The sequence below is a fragment of the Pseudorca crassidens genome, chromosome 12, assembly GCF_039906515.1.
Source record: "Pseudorca crassidens isolate mPseCra1 chromosome 12, mPseCra1.hap1, whole genome shotgun sequence".
Classification (NCBI taxonomy): Eukaryota; Metazoa; Chordata; class Mammalia; order Artiodactyla; family Delphinidae; genus Pseudorca; species Pseudorca crassidens.
The window spans coordinates 73,122,297-73,138,254 of NC_090307.1; the positions used below are offsets into that span (position 1 = coordinate 73,122,297).

The window sequence follows — 15,958 nt, forward strand, 5'->3', positions numbered from 1 at the left end:
GGCTGTGCAGCTGGTATATGCATGTTAGTCACTTTTCTGAAAACTTCTCCGAGGTGGGAACTGCATCTCATTATCTTCAGTGCCTCACACAGCTGACTGCAGAGTTTTGCAAACAGTAAGAGCTCAATAAACGTCTGCTGCTCAACTCTGAAGGATATCAGGGCTGAGAACTGCACGACCTCTGACTGCCCCAACTTTGAATTTAGAAACCCCAAGCTCCAATACTGGGTCTGTCACCGACTTGCTGTGTGACTTTGTGTAGGTCTCTTTCCCTCTCTGGGCCTTGGCTTCCCCAGCTGTAACATGGAAGGAGTGGACCGGAACAATCTAGACGCTCTGGCAATCAAGGTTCAGGAGCCTCTCCAGGAAGAGGAACTCCACATCAGCGCCCTGCCCCTCAGCGGCCTGTTTACACTCGCTCCCAGGGCTCATGAAAAAATTTTTACAGATACTGAAGCTCGGCTTCCCATCATCCACCAGGGCGGCTACCTTGGTACCCTCTTCAAACCCAGCGCCAGGGGCTTCAGAACCTTCCAGGCACTTCCTGCTGAGATGTCTGCGGTGGGTGAGGGCGGCAGCTGCCTCAACACGGCCCCCACATCCATCCCTCACCCTCCCCAGGGCAGAAGGCAATTATCGAGAAGAACAGAACGGACTGCTTAACTACTAATTGAGGAATTACAGATGTTAAATTATAGGTGTGCCCGGGGAAGGGCTGTTTCTAGAAATCAAGCTGGTGAGTGACAGGAGTGTGGGCTGCCGGATAACGTCTGGCTTTGGCAGAAGGCAAATATTTGGATGTAGAGCCTGAAGACACAGGATTGGAAATTCAAAAGACCGGGAAAAGTATCTTCGGTTGCTAGGAAATGTGCACCACCCCCCAAGCCCATGTGACAGGTCATAACTAGAAGGACAATAAAGCACTGACTGTGTGCTAGTGCCGTGCCAGGGCACCCAACCAGCATCTCGACTCACTCTCCTAACAACTCCGTCAGCAGACTTCATCTGCTCCATTTCGCATCTGAAGAAAAACGCTTATCACTGTGGAAAGACTTGCCCCAAATGACACCAGGCGTCAAAGGTTATTTTACCTAAAAGTTAGGAAATTCCAAAGCCCGACTACTAATGTTTTGGCTTCACTCAGAGTTAAGGCCACTTGGTTACGCAGGGCCTGGCAGGGACCTCAGCTCATAGCTCGTGACTCTCACCACACAGATCAGTGGTTCTCAACCGCGGGCGATTTTGCCCCCAAGGGACATTTGGCAAAGTCTGGAAGGACTGGCTGGAGGCCACGGAAGCGCGGGACAGCCCCCCATCACAAAGAAGGATCCAGCCCCAAGTGTCAGTTTCGCTGTGGTGTGAAACCCGGGTCGGCACCGGGGCGTCTCTCAGCACAGGTACGCGGGTCTCGAGGTCCACTGAGGGACAAGAAATGAGGCATCGGCAGACCTGGGCTGGAGGCCAGGCTGTGAGCGAGGTCACGTCCTACCCTGTGGGTCTAGGTTTTATCCTTTGTGAATCAGGGATGCCAAAAATAATACGACCCCCCGAGGGGTTTCTGCAAGGATGTGATAAGGAATTTGTTTTGCTCAGTGGCTGGCACAGGGTAAGCGCTCAAGACGTGTCACCCTTTATGCCTTCATTTCCCCACCTGGGAAATGGGACAAGACAGCCTCTGCCTTGGTGTGACTCTCAAGCTTTTTCCCTCTGATACTGCTAAACAGAAGTCACATTTTCCCAGACGGCCTCGCTACAAGATTCAAAGAGCCTGGAGAGAAGGCAGCTGCAGAAAGCCACGGGGCCAGCAGTGGACTTTGTGTGAGCAAGAAATAAAACATTTTGGGGGGTAGAGTTGAGGGGGATGGATAAAGGGGGTGAAAAGATACAAACTTCCAGTTATAAGATAAATAAATCCTGGGGACGTAATGTACAGTAAGGTGACCATAGTTAACCATAATGTGCTGTGTATTTGCAAGTTGCTAAGAGAACAGATCTTAGAAGTTTTCGTCATGAGAAAAAAAATGCGTAACTATGTGAGGTGATGGGTGTTAACTAAACTCACTGTGGTGATCATCTCGCAGTTTCTACACATGTCAAACCATCACGTACACTTTACACTAACACAATGTTATAGGTCAATTACATCTCGGTAAAACTGGGGAAAAAAACAATACTTCAAAAAAATTCAGGTTAAAAAAAAAAAAGAAAAATTTTGTGTTAGGAGTTGTGAGTTGGGACCTACCGTACAGCACAGGAAACTCTATTCAATATCTTGTAATAACCTATACGGAAAAGAATCTTAAAAAGAAAAAACATTTATATCTATATATGTATATATATGTGTGTGTGTGTGTATATATATATATATATATATATATATACATATATACGTGTATAACTGAATCACTTTGCTGTACACCTGAAACTAACATTGTAAATCAACTATACTTTAATAAAAAATTAATTAATTTTAAAAGAGTTGAGAGTTGGCAGTTTGTTACTGCAATATAACATACCCTAAGCTGACTAATACATCAAAGTTATAAGAAGAATAATAGCAGCTAAGTTTTATTATGCACTTTTTAGGCTCCGGGCACTGTGCTAAGAACTTCACGGGGAAACTGAGTCTCACGAAGGTAAAGTCTCCTGCCCAAGGTCCCACAGCTAATTAGTGACAAGGCTGGGATTCAAACTCAGATCTGTCCAAAGGGAGAGCCAAGCTCTTAACCGGACTGACCTAATTCTACCTGCATCTCCCCACTTTTTTTCCCCTTAATCAAGAAAGGACAGACAAGGATGCCAAATCTATGTTTAAAAAACAAAAGTAAACATTCACACACTTTGTAGTTTTTTAACTCTTGGTGATAATTTATGTTTTAGGATCTGCCTTTCGAGGGAGCAGGACAGTTGGAGAGGGCTCCTCAGGTCTAGAAATTGATGCAGGAGAAAAACCACTCTTGTATTCCCTGCTCTCAAATCCATGTGGAGAATTCGTGGCTGTTTATGGCCCAATCTTTATGATGAATGTTTGATGAGTTAAACGGAGTGATGAGCACTTAGGATCCAAGAAATGGATTCCCTCCCACGCCGGGAGAGTCTGGCCAACTCCTGAAAGGATGTGTTGCTCAAAAGCCCCCGGGACCCTGAGCCCACACTGGCCAAGCAGCCTCCCTTACGAGCAAGAGCCCCCAAGATGAGAAAAGTATCCGTGGGGAACACCAAGGGCTACTGCATCACAGATCTCGGGCAGGTCCCTTGAGCTCTTCCCACCTCAGTTTACTCATCTGTGAGATGAGGGATTAAGTAACACTCCCTGGCCACCGTCAGACTGTCTGTTGTGGTAGGTATGAATGAGAAGGAACGTATACTGGTTATCTACTGCTGCGTAACAAACAGCCCCAAACCTTTGTAGCTGAAACAACAAACACTGCCTCTCCCAGTTTCTGGGAGTCAGGGTCCAGCAGGGGCTTGGCCGAATGGTTCTGGCTGAGGATGCCATGAGGTTGGAGTCAAGCTCCCAGCTGGGGGTGCAGTCTCCTCTGCAGGTTGTAGGAAACACTGCCAAGCTCACTCACACAGCTGCTGGTGGGTTTCAGTCTGTGCCACGTGGGCCTCTCCACAGGGCTGCCTGAGTGTCCTCGAGACACGGCAGCTGGCTCCCCCAGAGGGAAAGCTCCGAGAGAGGGAAAGAGTGACCAAGAGAGAAGTGACAGCCACCTTCAGTATAACCTGATCTCAGGTGTGACACCACCACTTCTGTTGCATTCTCCTGGTCACACAGACCAGCCCAACGTGGGGTGGGAGGGGGCTTTGCGTGAATACTGAAGGGCTGCCTGTCTGCCTGTCTGAATGTGCTTTGCCAACTGCTGAACACTAAACGATGATGATGAGGGGAAGGACGGAAAACATTCACTGAGACCCTCCTACGTGCCTTGCACTGTGCTCAGTGTTCTGTGTGCATTACCTCAGTGTAATCTCCAGCAGAGCTGCGGAGTCGACTAATATTGTGGGCCCCACTTTACAGAAGAGGAAATGGAGGCATAAAGAGACTAAGTTGCCTCCCCAAAGTCCCACAGCAAGTGAGAGGCAGAACCAGGATTCAAACCCACAGCTCTGAGACCCCATGACTTACTCTCTTTACTAACAGTGGTATAGACACAACTGTGAAATTTTCAGGAGTCAGTTCTGAGCCAGTTGCTAAACACAGCCATTAAGAAAAATTAATGATATAAACTAATGATTGAATAAACCCTATTAAAAGCAAAGGTAAGGAGTAGTCCAACCTTATCACTTCCTAATTACTACGGTTTACTATTATCTATGGTCTTGAGGTCACTTATGTACATTGAATCTGTACAATGAACATACTATACCCTAGTCCCCCCCCCATCTGCCGTTTCACGTTCCATGGTTTCAGTTACCCACGGTCAACCTCGCCCCAAAAACATTAAATGGAAAATTCCAGAAATAAGCAATTCATAAGTTTTAAATTGCGCGCCTTTCTGAGTAGCGTGATGAAATCTCACACTGTCCCTCCTGGACCCCCAACCACTGGATTCGTCTGCTCCCGCCATCCATCCATTACCATCATGGCTCAATGATCCAGGATAACCCAAAGAGGACGACCCTCCTTCTGACGTAGCGTCAGGTCAGCGGCAGCCCAACAGTCCGTGGCGCTGCCTGTGTCATCCTGCTCACTTCGTCTCATCATGTAGGCATTTTACCATTTCACATCATCACCGGAGTAAGAAAGGTGAGTACAGTACAATTCGATATTTTGAGAAAGAGAGAAACCACATGCACATAACTGTTTGAAGTATGTTGTTATCATTGTTCTACTTTGTTATTAGTTATTGTTAATCTCTTACAGTACCTAAAAGCTTAATTTAATTTATAAATTAAACTTAATCATAGGAACGTATGTATAGAAAAGCATAGTGTATACAGGGTATTGTACTATTCAGGGTTTCAGGCATCCACTGCGGGTTTGGAATGTGTCCCCTGCACATAATGGGGGACTACTGTGTATACTAATGATGTACCGCACATCTTTTCCCAGCTCCATGCTCACTGATGGCTAGCTGGTAGCTTGCAGTGGGCCCTGGTGGGAGTATTTACACCAGAGGAATAGGCAAATGCTGCATACAAATCAGGGCTTTACTCCTAAAGACCTGGCTCATGTTAAACATTCACCAGCGGCCCACTGTAATTGACCCAATACATCCTTCCCACTTGTAAGGAATTATCTTGGTGACTCCTTGCCGAGACCCCATTCTTCATGAAATCCAAAAATATAACATTCCCTGTGATATGTACCGACCCAGATTTCCTTCCTGAAATTTCTGACTTCCTGATGAGGAAAGCCAGAGGCATTTTGTCTGAACAAAACATCTGAGATTTGAAAACGCTGAAAGAGGGAGAGAAAGTGAGAGTAACAGAGGAGCCGTGGGGTCACAGAGATGAAGAGGAGCTTGTTTTAACCTCGCTGACCTCTCAGAAGTCCGGATAAGGACGTGCCCACCTAGGGCCGCCCCTGCAGAGTCCTTCCCGATTGCCCCAAATGGGGAGCGGCCCGAATGCCCAGGCAGAGGGGTGAATAAACAAAGGAGTGTGTGCACTGTGGAGTGTGGCCTGGGCATTCACAACAGTCTTTACTAAAGACACATAAAACCGGCACATGTTCTCCAAGGATAGAGACAGAAGGTGGGCGATTTTGCTTGAGAAAGGGAGGAAAAAAGACAGGAAGGAAATGCATTCGAATGCCAAGAGTGGTTTCCATGGGCCTTAAAATCATGGGTGGACTCTGCTCTTGTTCGGGTTTTCTGTACTCTCCACGTATTGTGAGCGCAACCCCCTTTTTCAGTGTGGGGGGAGGGGCGGAGAGCGCAACATAATTTCACACAAGCAGAGCCCGGTGGAGCGGCCAAGCCTTTGTCCTGCCCTGCGCGTCACTCCAGGTCTCTCCCAGAGGCACCGACTCTGGGCCCAGGCTTCGGCCCTGTCTGGACCTGTGAAGGGGCCATTGTTCTCTGGGTGACATCATTCTGCTGCCTGCAGGGTGAAGAGCAGACCTGGAGTTGGGTGCGGTCGGCCCATCCTGCCTGCCCATCCACACCAGAGCAGAGGTGAAGTCACTGGGCGCTGGACTTGGGGGCTGCGTTGAAGTCTAGCATCCCAGTTCCATGCCCTAAGGGGCAGGGCCTGAGGCCAGGGCACCTGGCAGGGCTTTGGACCAGCAGTGGTGGGCAGCATCGGCACAGGTGCCAGGAGATGCAGGAGGGGGTGGTAGTAGCTGGACCCTATTCCCCTGAAGCCCAGGTCTCCGAGAGAAACGTGACAACCTGTGCCTGGCACAGAGTAGGCGCTCAATAATTAACAGCAGCAATTGTTACTCTGCTCTCGTTACTGCTCCCTTGCTCATAACCTACGGTTACGATCTAAATCTAAACCTCTAAAATCTCGCATCCTTACCAGAGCCCCCAGGCCCTGCACGACCTGGCCCCCAACTGCTCATTTTCTACCTTCTTCCAACTTACTTGCTCTGATCCAGCCACCCTGGCCTCCCTGCTGCTCCTCAAACATGCCTCAGGGCCTTTGCACCTGCCTTTCCTGCTGCCAGGATGTTCCTCCTCCAAAACTTCTTAAGGCCCATTCCCTTCATTCGCGTCTCTGCTTAAAACATCACCTCCTGAGAAAACTTCTCTGACCTCTCTTCCTAAATCACACTCCCACCAGTCCCCATACCCTGTGACATTTTTCCTCAGGGCCCTGACACATACCAGAGAGTATCTTGTTCACTCATTAGCTGACTTATTTGTTTACTGTGTCTCCCTGTTCCTGTGAGCCCTGAGAGGGCAGAAACCCTGTCTATCTTGTCCTCCATCTGGCAAAGAAGAGATAATGGACAAAAAATTCTTAATGAATGAATAACAGCTTCTATCCCCATTATATCTCAGATTTTCCCACCTGGACCTCTATAAGGAAAGAACTCCCGACCACCCTGGGCTGGAATCTTGGTGTCGACTCCGAGATGGTGGGTACCAAGGCTAAATCACTGATCCTCTCTGGGCCTCAGTTTACCCATCTGTGATATGGAGATGGTGCCACAAGGCAGACACAGGGATAAAGGAGAGTGGATTTCAGGAAGCCAGACATGACGTCAGCGGCTAGATGTGCAGGATGCTCTTCTAGGCACCGGCGATACCGAGGTGAGCCAGGCCGACCCAAACCCCAGCCCTCGCAGGCCTTTCATTCTAGTGGTGGAGACAGAATGAACAAGTGAAATGAAGCAAGTTCAGACTGAGATAAGTACCAGGAGGACACTTACAGGGCACAGGGTGGAGGGAAACACGGTGGGGATTCACCCCAGCCTCAGCCGTCAGGAAGCCTCTCTGTAGAGGTGAAGAGAGAGGGAAGAGCATTCCAAACACAGGGAACTGTGAGGGCAAAGGCCCAGGGTCTGGAAGGAGCAGGCCATGACTGAAGAAGAGCAGGGGGTCAGAGTGGCAGGAGTGAAATGAGCTTGGAGGACAGTGGTGAGAGCTGAGGTCCGGAGGCAAGCAGGGCCACATCCCACGGGGCCTTGCGGGCCACGGTAAGAAGCTGAGGCTTCCTAAGTCTGGGTGAGGCAGGGGAACAACTTGACCCCTTGGGTTGCTGGGTGAAGAATGGCCTGGAGGGCAAGAGGCCAGAGTAGAAGCAGTGAGTGAGCTGAACTGCGCCTCCAAAGAGATATGTCCACATCCTAACCCCTGGCACCTGTGAATGCGACTTGACTTGGAAAAAAGGTCTTTGCAGATGTTAAAGAAGTTAAGGATCTCCGGATGAGCTCAGGATGGATGACCTGGAGGGCCCTAGATCCAATGACAAGTGTCCTTATAAGAGACAAAAGAGAAGCGGAGTGCAGACAGAGGCAGAGATTGGGGCAACGTGGCCACAAGCCAAGGAATGCCTGGAGCCATCAGAAGCTGGAAGAGGCAGGAAGGATCCTCCCCTAGAGCCCTAGAAGGGGTGTGTGGCCTGACAACACCTTGGTTTTGAACTCTTGGTCTCCAAATTTCTGTTGTTTTCGGCCGCCAGTGTGTGTGGTCATTTATCGTGGCAGCCTAAAGAGGCAGTCAACGTGGAGGAGGTATTGACAGAAATCGGGGCTTCTGATGGTGAGAGTCACAGACATCCTTTTCCTTTCTAATTCTCTCCCACTTGCTAAAAAAAGGTGTGTGTGTGTGTGTGTGTGTGTGCGCGCGCGCTCATGGCAGGGGGAAGACGCTGAGCCCTGCTGAATATTTTTGCATCCATTTCGCCATAATTGACGCAGAACCAAATACTCCCACTCAGGATTGAACCCACCCAGCACAGGGTGCCGGTGCTTCAACAGTGAATCCCCGGAGCCAGGGGCCACCTTGGGCCCAGCACAGCCGACAGACGCTGGGGTGTTGGGGTTCCAGCCTCACCGATCCCAGCTGTGTGGCCCCAGGCCTGTGACTTCACCTCTCTGTGCTTCTGATTTCTCAACCATAAAATATGGGGGCTACACTCCATGTCCCTCAGGGGCAACTATGCGGATTCGATGAGACCAACTCCTGGCAAACAGGAGGTGCTTGCCCTTCTTCCCCAGCTCAGGTCAGTGGGAGGATACTCCAAATACAATTATAGTCCCCCAACCAAATTACGTACAGCAGTCTTCTCAACCGGAGGAGGCGGAGGGGGTGGCGGTTTTGCCCCCTGGAGACACCTGGCAATGTCTGGGGACATTTTTGGTCATCATGCTTGGGGGCGCTACTGGCATCTAGTTGGGAGAGTCCAGGGATGATCCTATATACATACATGGGACAGCTCTCTGCCCCCCAAAGAATGACTGGGCCCTAGGTACCAACGGTAGTGAGACTGGAAAACTGACATATGGCAAGAGTTTGGTGTCAGAACTTCCCTGGTGGCACAGTGGTTAAGACTCCACGCACCCAATGCAGGGGGCCCGGGTTCGATCCTTGGTCAGGGAACTAGATCCCCCTTGCATGCCGCAACTAAGAGCCTGCATGCCGCAACTAAAAGATTCCCACACGCCGTAACTAAGAGTTTGCATGCCACAACTAAGAGTAAGCATGCTGCAACTAAGGGTTTGCATGCCGCAACTAAGAGTATGCATGCTGCAACAAAGATCCGGCACGTGGCAAGGAAGATCCTGTGTGTCACAACTAAGACCCGGCGCAGCCAAATAAATATTAACAACAACAACAAAAGAGTTTGGTGTTACAGACAAGCCCTTGATCTTTTAAGACGGTTCCCTCGTTTTCAGCCCCTACATGACATATTTATCTGCTGACGTGTTTTATGTTCTGTCCCCTTGAAGGCAACTCTATAAAGGCAAGAGCTGTGTCTGTTTCATTCAGTGTTGGCACCCTAGTAGGTGCTCGATAAACACTGGTGGGATGAAAATGTGAGTGAGTGAATGAAGGGACACAAATAATACACACCTCCTGCTTACGGGGTCCTGGCACACAGTAAATGCCCACAAAAGGTTGGCCAGGTTCTTATTTTGCTTTGCAAAAGGCACCAGTCTGGCCGTTTGGTTAGGTGGGACTCACATCACGGCACCTGCACCTACACTCTTTAAGCCCTTCCTGTATGCGGGTGCTTAACAGGTGCCAGGGCTGTGCTGGTGTTTAGTCCGTCCCACTGGACCACCCACCTGACAAGCCCCAGGCGAACCCCCACTTTCAGATGAGGATGCTGAGGCTGAAAGAGGTGGGCCCACTTGCCCAAGGTCACTCGGCCCCGAGTCGGTCCAATTCCAAAGCCCTCTCTGCAGAACAGCCCTCAGCCTTGGAGACCCCTGCTTCCTACTTCCACTCCAGCCATTGGCCTCTGTGGCACTGACATTGTGCCTGGGTTCTGGAATTTTCTGCCTGGCCTCCACTTGCAGTCCACCTTGCTTGCTGGGCTTGTTTTCAGGCTCACTCTGGGCTGCAGCACAGACATGCCTCTTCCTGCCTTTGTCGCTCAGAGACAATGCGATTATTTCCCTTCTTCCCCCTTTTATTCGGCAGACGCCCAGGCAGGCCATTAGCAAATTATTTCAAGGCTGCCTTTAGAAAAACGTTTTGGGGCGCGCCTTTGAGGGTTACTTTCTGCCTGCCAGAGATTCTTCTACTCGGCTCTGAGTAAATAGGGGCCTGAGGCAGGATTTGGAACAGAACGGACTCTTCAGGTAAATCAAGTAAGAGTTCAAGTCCCAAAGACTGAAATCCCGCCCCCTGTCCCCTTCCCAGCCCCAGCTACGGCTCCTGCAGGTGGCCCCAAACTCTTAACTGTCTGTGGCTTTAAAAAGTTTTCTCCTCCCATAGAACAAATATTTAAGCGAAGTCCCCGAGTGAAAGGGGAGTGTGTGGATTTTCCAGTTCGCTGGGGATCTTTGAAGGGATGGTTTGGGAGAAAAGGTTTTGGTTGTTGCAGTAGCTAACTTTTAAGGCCCACATACCATGGCCATGGGCATCATGCATCTACTGGTGGCAGGTCACTGCTCTTAAGTGATAACGATGGGAAATGTAAATGGGAAATGAGGATAAACCCCCATTTCACAGATGAGGAAACTGAGGCACAGAGAGGGGAACAGTCCACCCAAGGCTGCACAGCTGGAAAGTGGCAGAGCCAGGAGTCAAACCCAGGCCCTCTGCAGAACAGCTTGTGTCTCCATCCCAACTCTGCCCTCATCCCGAGGAGTCAGGACATCATGGCACCTGACAGACAGAAAGCAGCTACACAGGCACACCTATCATGTGCGCAGTCCTGCGACGGGCACCCACTTCAACCTCCTGATGATCCTGAGTTCTCCCCATTGACAGAGGAGGAAAGTGAGGCTTGAGAAGGGTCAGGGTCCCTTCGCCAGGATGTGGCCAAGTTAGATTCAAGCTTTCGACCCCAATGCCAGCTGGTAGATGCCAAATGCTAAATGGGAAGGTACCAGATGAATTCAGCCCAGATTCATCTAGCACGCATCAGCGTTGATGGAGGTACTGCAAGGCAACAGTGAACAGAGGAGACAAAGGCCCTGCAAGGTCCATCTCCATCCATTCATTCATTCATTCATTCATTCACCAAACTGGGGAGCAGGGCAATGAGGCCTGGGGGGACTCGGGTCGATGCCTAGGGCCACAGGGCAGGAGAACTGAATGTTACCAAGCCCCACACCCTTAAATGAATTTCCAGAGAGGGAACAAGAGTGAAAGAGAAGAGAGACGAGAGAGAGACACCCAGAGACGAGACAGAGGGACAGAAAGAATGAACGAGAGGCTTTCTCTCCCTGGGCTAAGTCACCCCTTCCAAAGGTTGGAGTGGGGGATCTGTCTCATAAATTCAGGCCCTACTGATTTGTCCAGGGCCACAGAGCAGCACAGACCCAGAAGGGAAGGAGATGTCATATTAATTAGGCACATGTTAGCACCTGACTGCTCTGGTTGCTGTGTGACCCTGGGAGAATCACCACACCTCTCTGGGCCAGCCGAGGGGATGCTGGGATCCTGCACCTTGAGGGCAGGCGTGAGATCTCAGCGACCTCGCGTGCACAGAGGGCTGGCTGAGAGCCTGGTGCACCCCTCGGCTCCATAACTAAATGCTGGGTCCCAAAATGACCATCGGGACACTTCACAAGGCTGAACCCAGGGAAGGAGCTGGCTTAGCCCTTCACCCATCTTTAGTCTCCTGCGAACCGGGTCACATAGTCTGGTGGTAGATGTCTCCTATGTGAAAACACCAGGCCCTCTCTTTGAGGGTCAGTGATATGGGCTTCCCTGAAGTTATCAGGAAGGTCTGGAGAAATCTTTTTACTGGAAGCTTGGCTGGAAAGAGCCCTGAGTGGGGTTCAAAGCTTGGGGTTCCGGCAATTGCTTTGCCACTCACTCACTGTGCTACCCCAGGCAGGTACCTTTCCCTGTCTGGGCTCAGTTCCACCTCTTCAAATCATTAGTAAGGTCCTTGAGAAAAAACCTGGATGCAAGTCGCGTTTTCAATCATTAGATGTCATTCTACCCTGGTCCCCAAGCCCCATCAAGCTTGCCTGAGTGAGAGATGGTGGAATCTCAGGACCCAGATTAAGGTCCCCTGTCCTGGCCCATTCACACCAAGATTCACTTGTCAGTGGGCAAATCTGCCCACCACCTCGGGTAATCAGATGAGACCTCACAATTTTGCTCGACTGTAAGACCACAGAAGTCACAACTCCACACGCGCATGACACGGACACTTGGCCACCCTGGAGGGTGTGAGGAGATGAAGCAGGTGCCAACTAATCCTCCCCCAAAATAGGAAGCATTTGCGTCGGGCTGGAGTGTCGGCACTTGCAGATAAATCAACCGGCAGAGGCTGCCGGACTCATGTGCCAGCCCCGACCGCACAGACGTTGAATCCGGTATAAATGTCCTGACCGCTCTGGGGGAGCGAGCAAGTCCACTGTCAGGGGGATCGCCACCACACGCCGCTTTCCCAGGCGTGGGAGCAGGACAGGGTCGGGCTAGACGGACAATTATTCTGGAAGAGGCAACCTCCCCGGTTGGATCTGTGGGAACCCCACCACCTCCCTGGAGTGGGGCAGGGGCTGCACTGGAGGGGAGGAGTTCTCACTGTTGTTTTAATATTTTGAAAAACATAATAAGCTTACAAGATCTGGTGGCTCCGAGTCCGGCTGCCTTTTCCTCAGGGAAGAAAATCTCTGTTGGCTTCGCGCAGAGAAGCGGCGTAAAGATTCCCGGCTGCGGGAAGCGAGGTGTCGGAAGGACGAGGTGCGCTTGAAGGGGGTCCGGCCGGAGGGCTCCCCACTCGCCCGCTCGGGGCCCACCGTGCTGGTCACTAAGTTGAGGGCCTCCTGGAAGGACCGCCGGACGGTCCCCATCCACTGGGTCATGTGGGTTTGGGCCACCGTGAGTTTGTCTCCCAGGTAATCCATGGGGCCGGCAGGTGGGGAGGCAGGAAAGCCGCGAAACGCCGGGTCCTCTCCCCTCTCCCTGCTGTGCACCGCCGGGAGTTCTGGGCTGCCTGGAGAGGAAAGCCAGCAGCCCTCTTCAGCCGGCCCGAGAGTAGATAAACATCGCTGAGCCAGCAGCCAGCGGCATCCGCGGGGCTCGCTCCGAATCTGAGGCAGTTCAGGGTCAGGCTGCGAGTCCACCCCCCGGAGTTGTGAGTAAACACGCTGGCCGCTCCAAGATCCAGTTCCCAGCGCTCACCGGCTGGCCGGCTGGCTCGGGTGACGAGGAGCTTTGAGGAACTGGGCTGCCGCGCCGGCTCCAGGGCGTGACGGTCCCCGCGAGGTGGGGGTGGAAAAGGCGGTGGCCCCCGGGCACCCTCAGGCACCTGGATCCTCACTTTCCCCCAGGTAGGCGGCACCCCCCAGGCACCCGCGGCGGTGGCGGGGCCCTGCTCACCTGGCCCACGCAGGTTTCCTGTCCTCCGGCCGGGGGCTCCAAACCTGTGGGCCGGCGGGCAGCTAGCTCATTTCTGGAGGCAGCCACCAGGGCCCCGGGTCCCCTGGCTTGGCAGCCCAGGATGACATCAGCCCCCGTTCTCAGCGAGGGGCTTCGCTGCCCAGGAATGCCGGAGGGGCCTCGGGGAGGCGGCCGCCCAGGGAGCTGACGTCCGCCCCCATTTGTTCTTCCTCTCCAAGTCCCAACTCGCTCACCGTCCCGCAGAGCTGACTGTGAATGCACGTGCCCGGCAGCCTATCCGCCCTATGCCCTGACCGCGGGCGCAAGGGGAGATGCGGCTGCACGTGCGTGCACGCGGGCGCCTGTGTGCACGTATGTCGGAGATCAGGCGGCCCGGGGAAGGCTGAACAGTTGGGAAACTGCCTCTAGGGTGACAGGCAGCGAGCGTCTGTGGACCTCTGGCCGGCAGTCAGTCTGTCTCCCTCTGGCGGTCCATTTCTCTGTCAGTTTCCCAGCCTCTCCTTCCTCCCCCTGTGTCTTATTTTCCACTTGTTCCTCTCTAAGCTCCTCTCTCTCTCTCATCCTCTCTCTCTCTCTCTCTCTCTCTCTCTCTCTGTCTCTCTCGCCTTTCCAGCCTTCTCTCCCTCCTCCCTAAAAGGCAACACCCAGCCAGGTGAAACAACCCCCGAGGTCCCCCAAGGAAGGAACTGGGCCGGGCTGTATGTCAGTACAGGCAGAGTTGCCATGGCAACCCTGGGGCACAGCATCTGCCCCATCCTGGGTGGGCAGGCGCGGCACAGGGATGAACAGGAATGATTCATGGTTTATACTGGGTCACATGAGCTCCTGGGCTTTAACCCTTGTGGAGCTGTAGTGGCGGGGGGGCGGGGTGGGAAATGCGAGGCAGCAGCATCTGAGACTGGAGGGGGTGCTTGTCCGGAAACGGTGAGCAGCAGCCTCCCTAAGGGGAGGCACACTTGTGGAAGGAGCTTTCTCCTTCCAGCAGGGATCCACCCTCTGTGTTACAGATGAGGAGGTGCAGACTCAGAGACGTAGATTCACTTGCCCAAGGTCACACAGCAAGGGTACCACCAGAGCATGGGTCTGGGCTGTTTCATCCCCGCCCCTGCCCCATTTTCCGGGTCTGACACAGCACATGGTCCAGAGTTGGAGCTCAGTAAATATTTATCGTTCAAACGCCGAGTCCAAGAGTGAAACTTTGATCAGTCTGACTGCATCCCCAGCACTTTCCCCCACCCACGTCATCTCAGTTTTGAACAAATATTTGCTCCCTAGACACTGATCAAAGGGCTTCACTTGAGAAAGTTTTTCACGGAGGTGTCTGACAATGCAGCTGACGCAGATCTCCTCCTTCTCTGGATTCCCAGTCCTTACAGATGTTCGTTTGCTCATTCATTCTTTCACTGATTCATGTAAACATTCAGAGACTGCCCTCCCCGGGCCAGGCACTGGATACAGAGACTGAGGACGCACCTGCCCTTGAGGGCTCCCAGTCCAGTAGGACACTATAACTGTGGCTAATATTCACTGAGAGTGTGACTGAGTGTCCAATGCCATTCTAAGTGTTCATAGGAATTAACTCATGAATCCTCACGTGAACCCATTTGACAGGAGGAGACTGAGGCCCAGGGAGGTGACGTCACCTGCCAAGTTCTTCCAGGGTGGTAGGCGGCCCCCAAGGTGGCCTCCAGGGATCCCTGACCCCTGTTATTCACACCCCAGAGTGGTTCCCTCTCACAATGAGTCCGAGTTGGTCTGTGTGCCCAAGAGATAAGGCAGAAGTGACAGTGTGTGATTTCCAAAGCTGGGTCCTACCAGCCGCCATGTTGTGAAGGCACTCAAGCAGCCCTGTGGAGAGACCCACGTGGAGAGAGACTGAGGCCCCCAGCCAACAGGCAGCACCCACTTCCAGCCGTGTGAGTGAGCCATTTTGGAAGCAGATCCCACATCGCCAGGCAAACCCTTGGATGACTGTGGCCCTCAACTGCAACCTCACGGGAGACCCTGAGCCCGAGCCATCCAGCCAAGCTGCTCCCAAATTCCTGACCCACAGAAATCACAAGAGATTCAAATGCCCAGAGGCAGGATAGTGCCTGGGCCATTGGGAAACCAAGATCTGGAGCAGAATTGCGGAGAGAGAGGGGAGGGAGACAAGGGCCTCTTGTAGCAGCCTGCACCCCATGATGCAAATGAGAAAAATGTGCACAGGGCCCCAGATCCTACCTCCATACATGTGTCTGGCCCCACCCACCACCCCATACAGCCTTCAGGGTCCCAGGGCTTCTGGCCACTAAGGTTTGCCCACTTTCCTCACCTGGTCTGTAGCCAGCCTCCTGCAGTGGGTGGGCCAGTTGCCCAGAGGGCCAGGAACTTCCAGGGTGGGAGCAGTCATGAGAAAGAGCTGAGTCCTCCCCATCTAACCCCAGAAAAGCCGCACCAGAAATACCTAAAGATCTAGAAAGGGACGCAACTTTTTAACAGATCATCTGGACACAGAGGTGGGAAAAATTTACTGAGACCCTTCC

At 52.3% G+C, this 15,958-nt stretch overlaps 1 protein-coding gene across 7 annotated transcripts in view; it reads right to left on the minus strand.

Moving 5' to 3' along the window:
* The window catches only part of KIAA1671 (KIAA1671 ortholog), a 187,808-nt gene that overhangs the window by 51,939 nt on the left and 119,911 nt on the right, over positions 1–15,958 (minus strand). Inside the window, exon 1 of one of the 7 annotated variants that reach the window (XM_067700426.1) lies at positions 12,653–13,999. The exons of the other annotated variants lie outside the window; for them this stretch is intronic. Within the exon in view, the coding sequence (XP_067556527.1) occupies positions 12,653–12,937 (285 nt within the window). The 5' untranslated portion in view covers positions 12,938–13,999. Of the gene's footprint in view, positions 1–12,652; positions 14,000–15,958 lie in introns of those variants that run through there. 7 annotated transcript variants of the gene reach the window in all.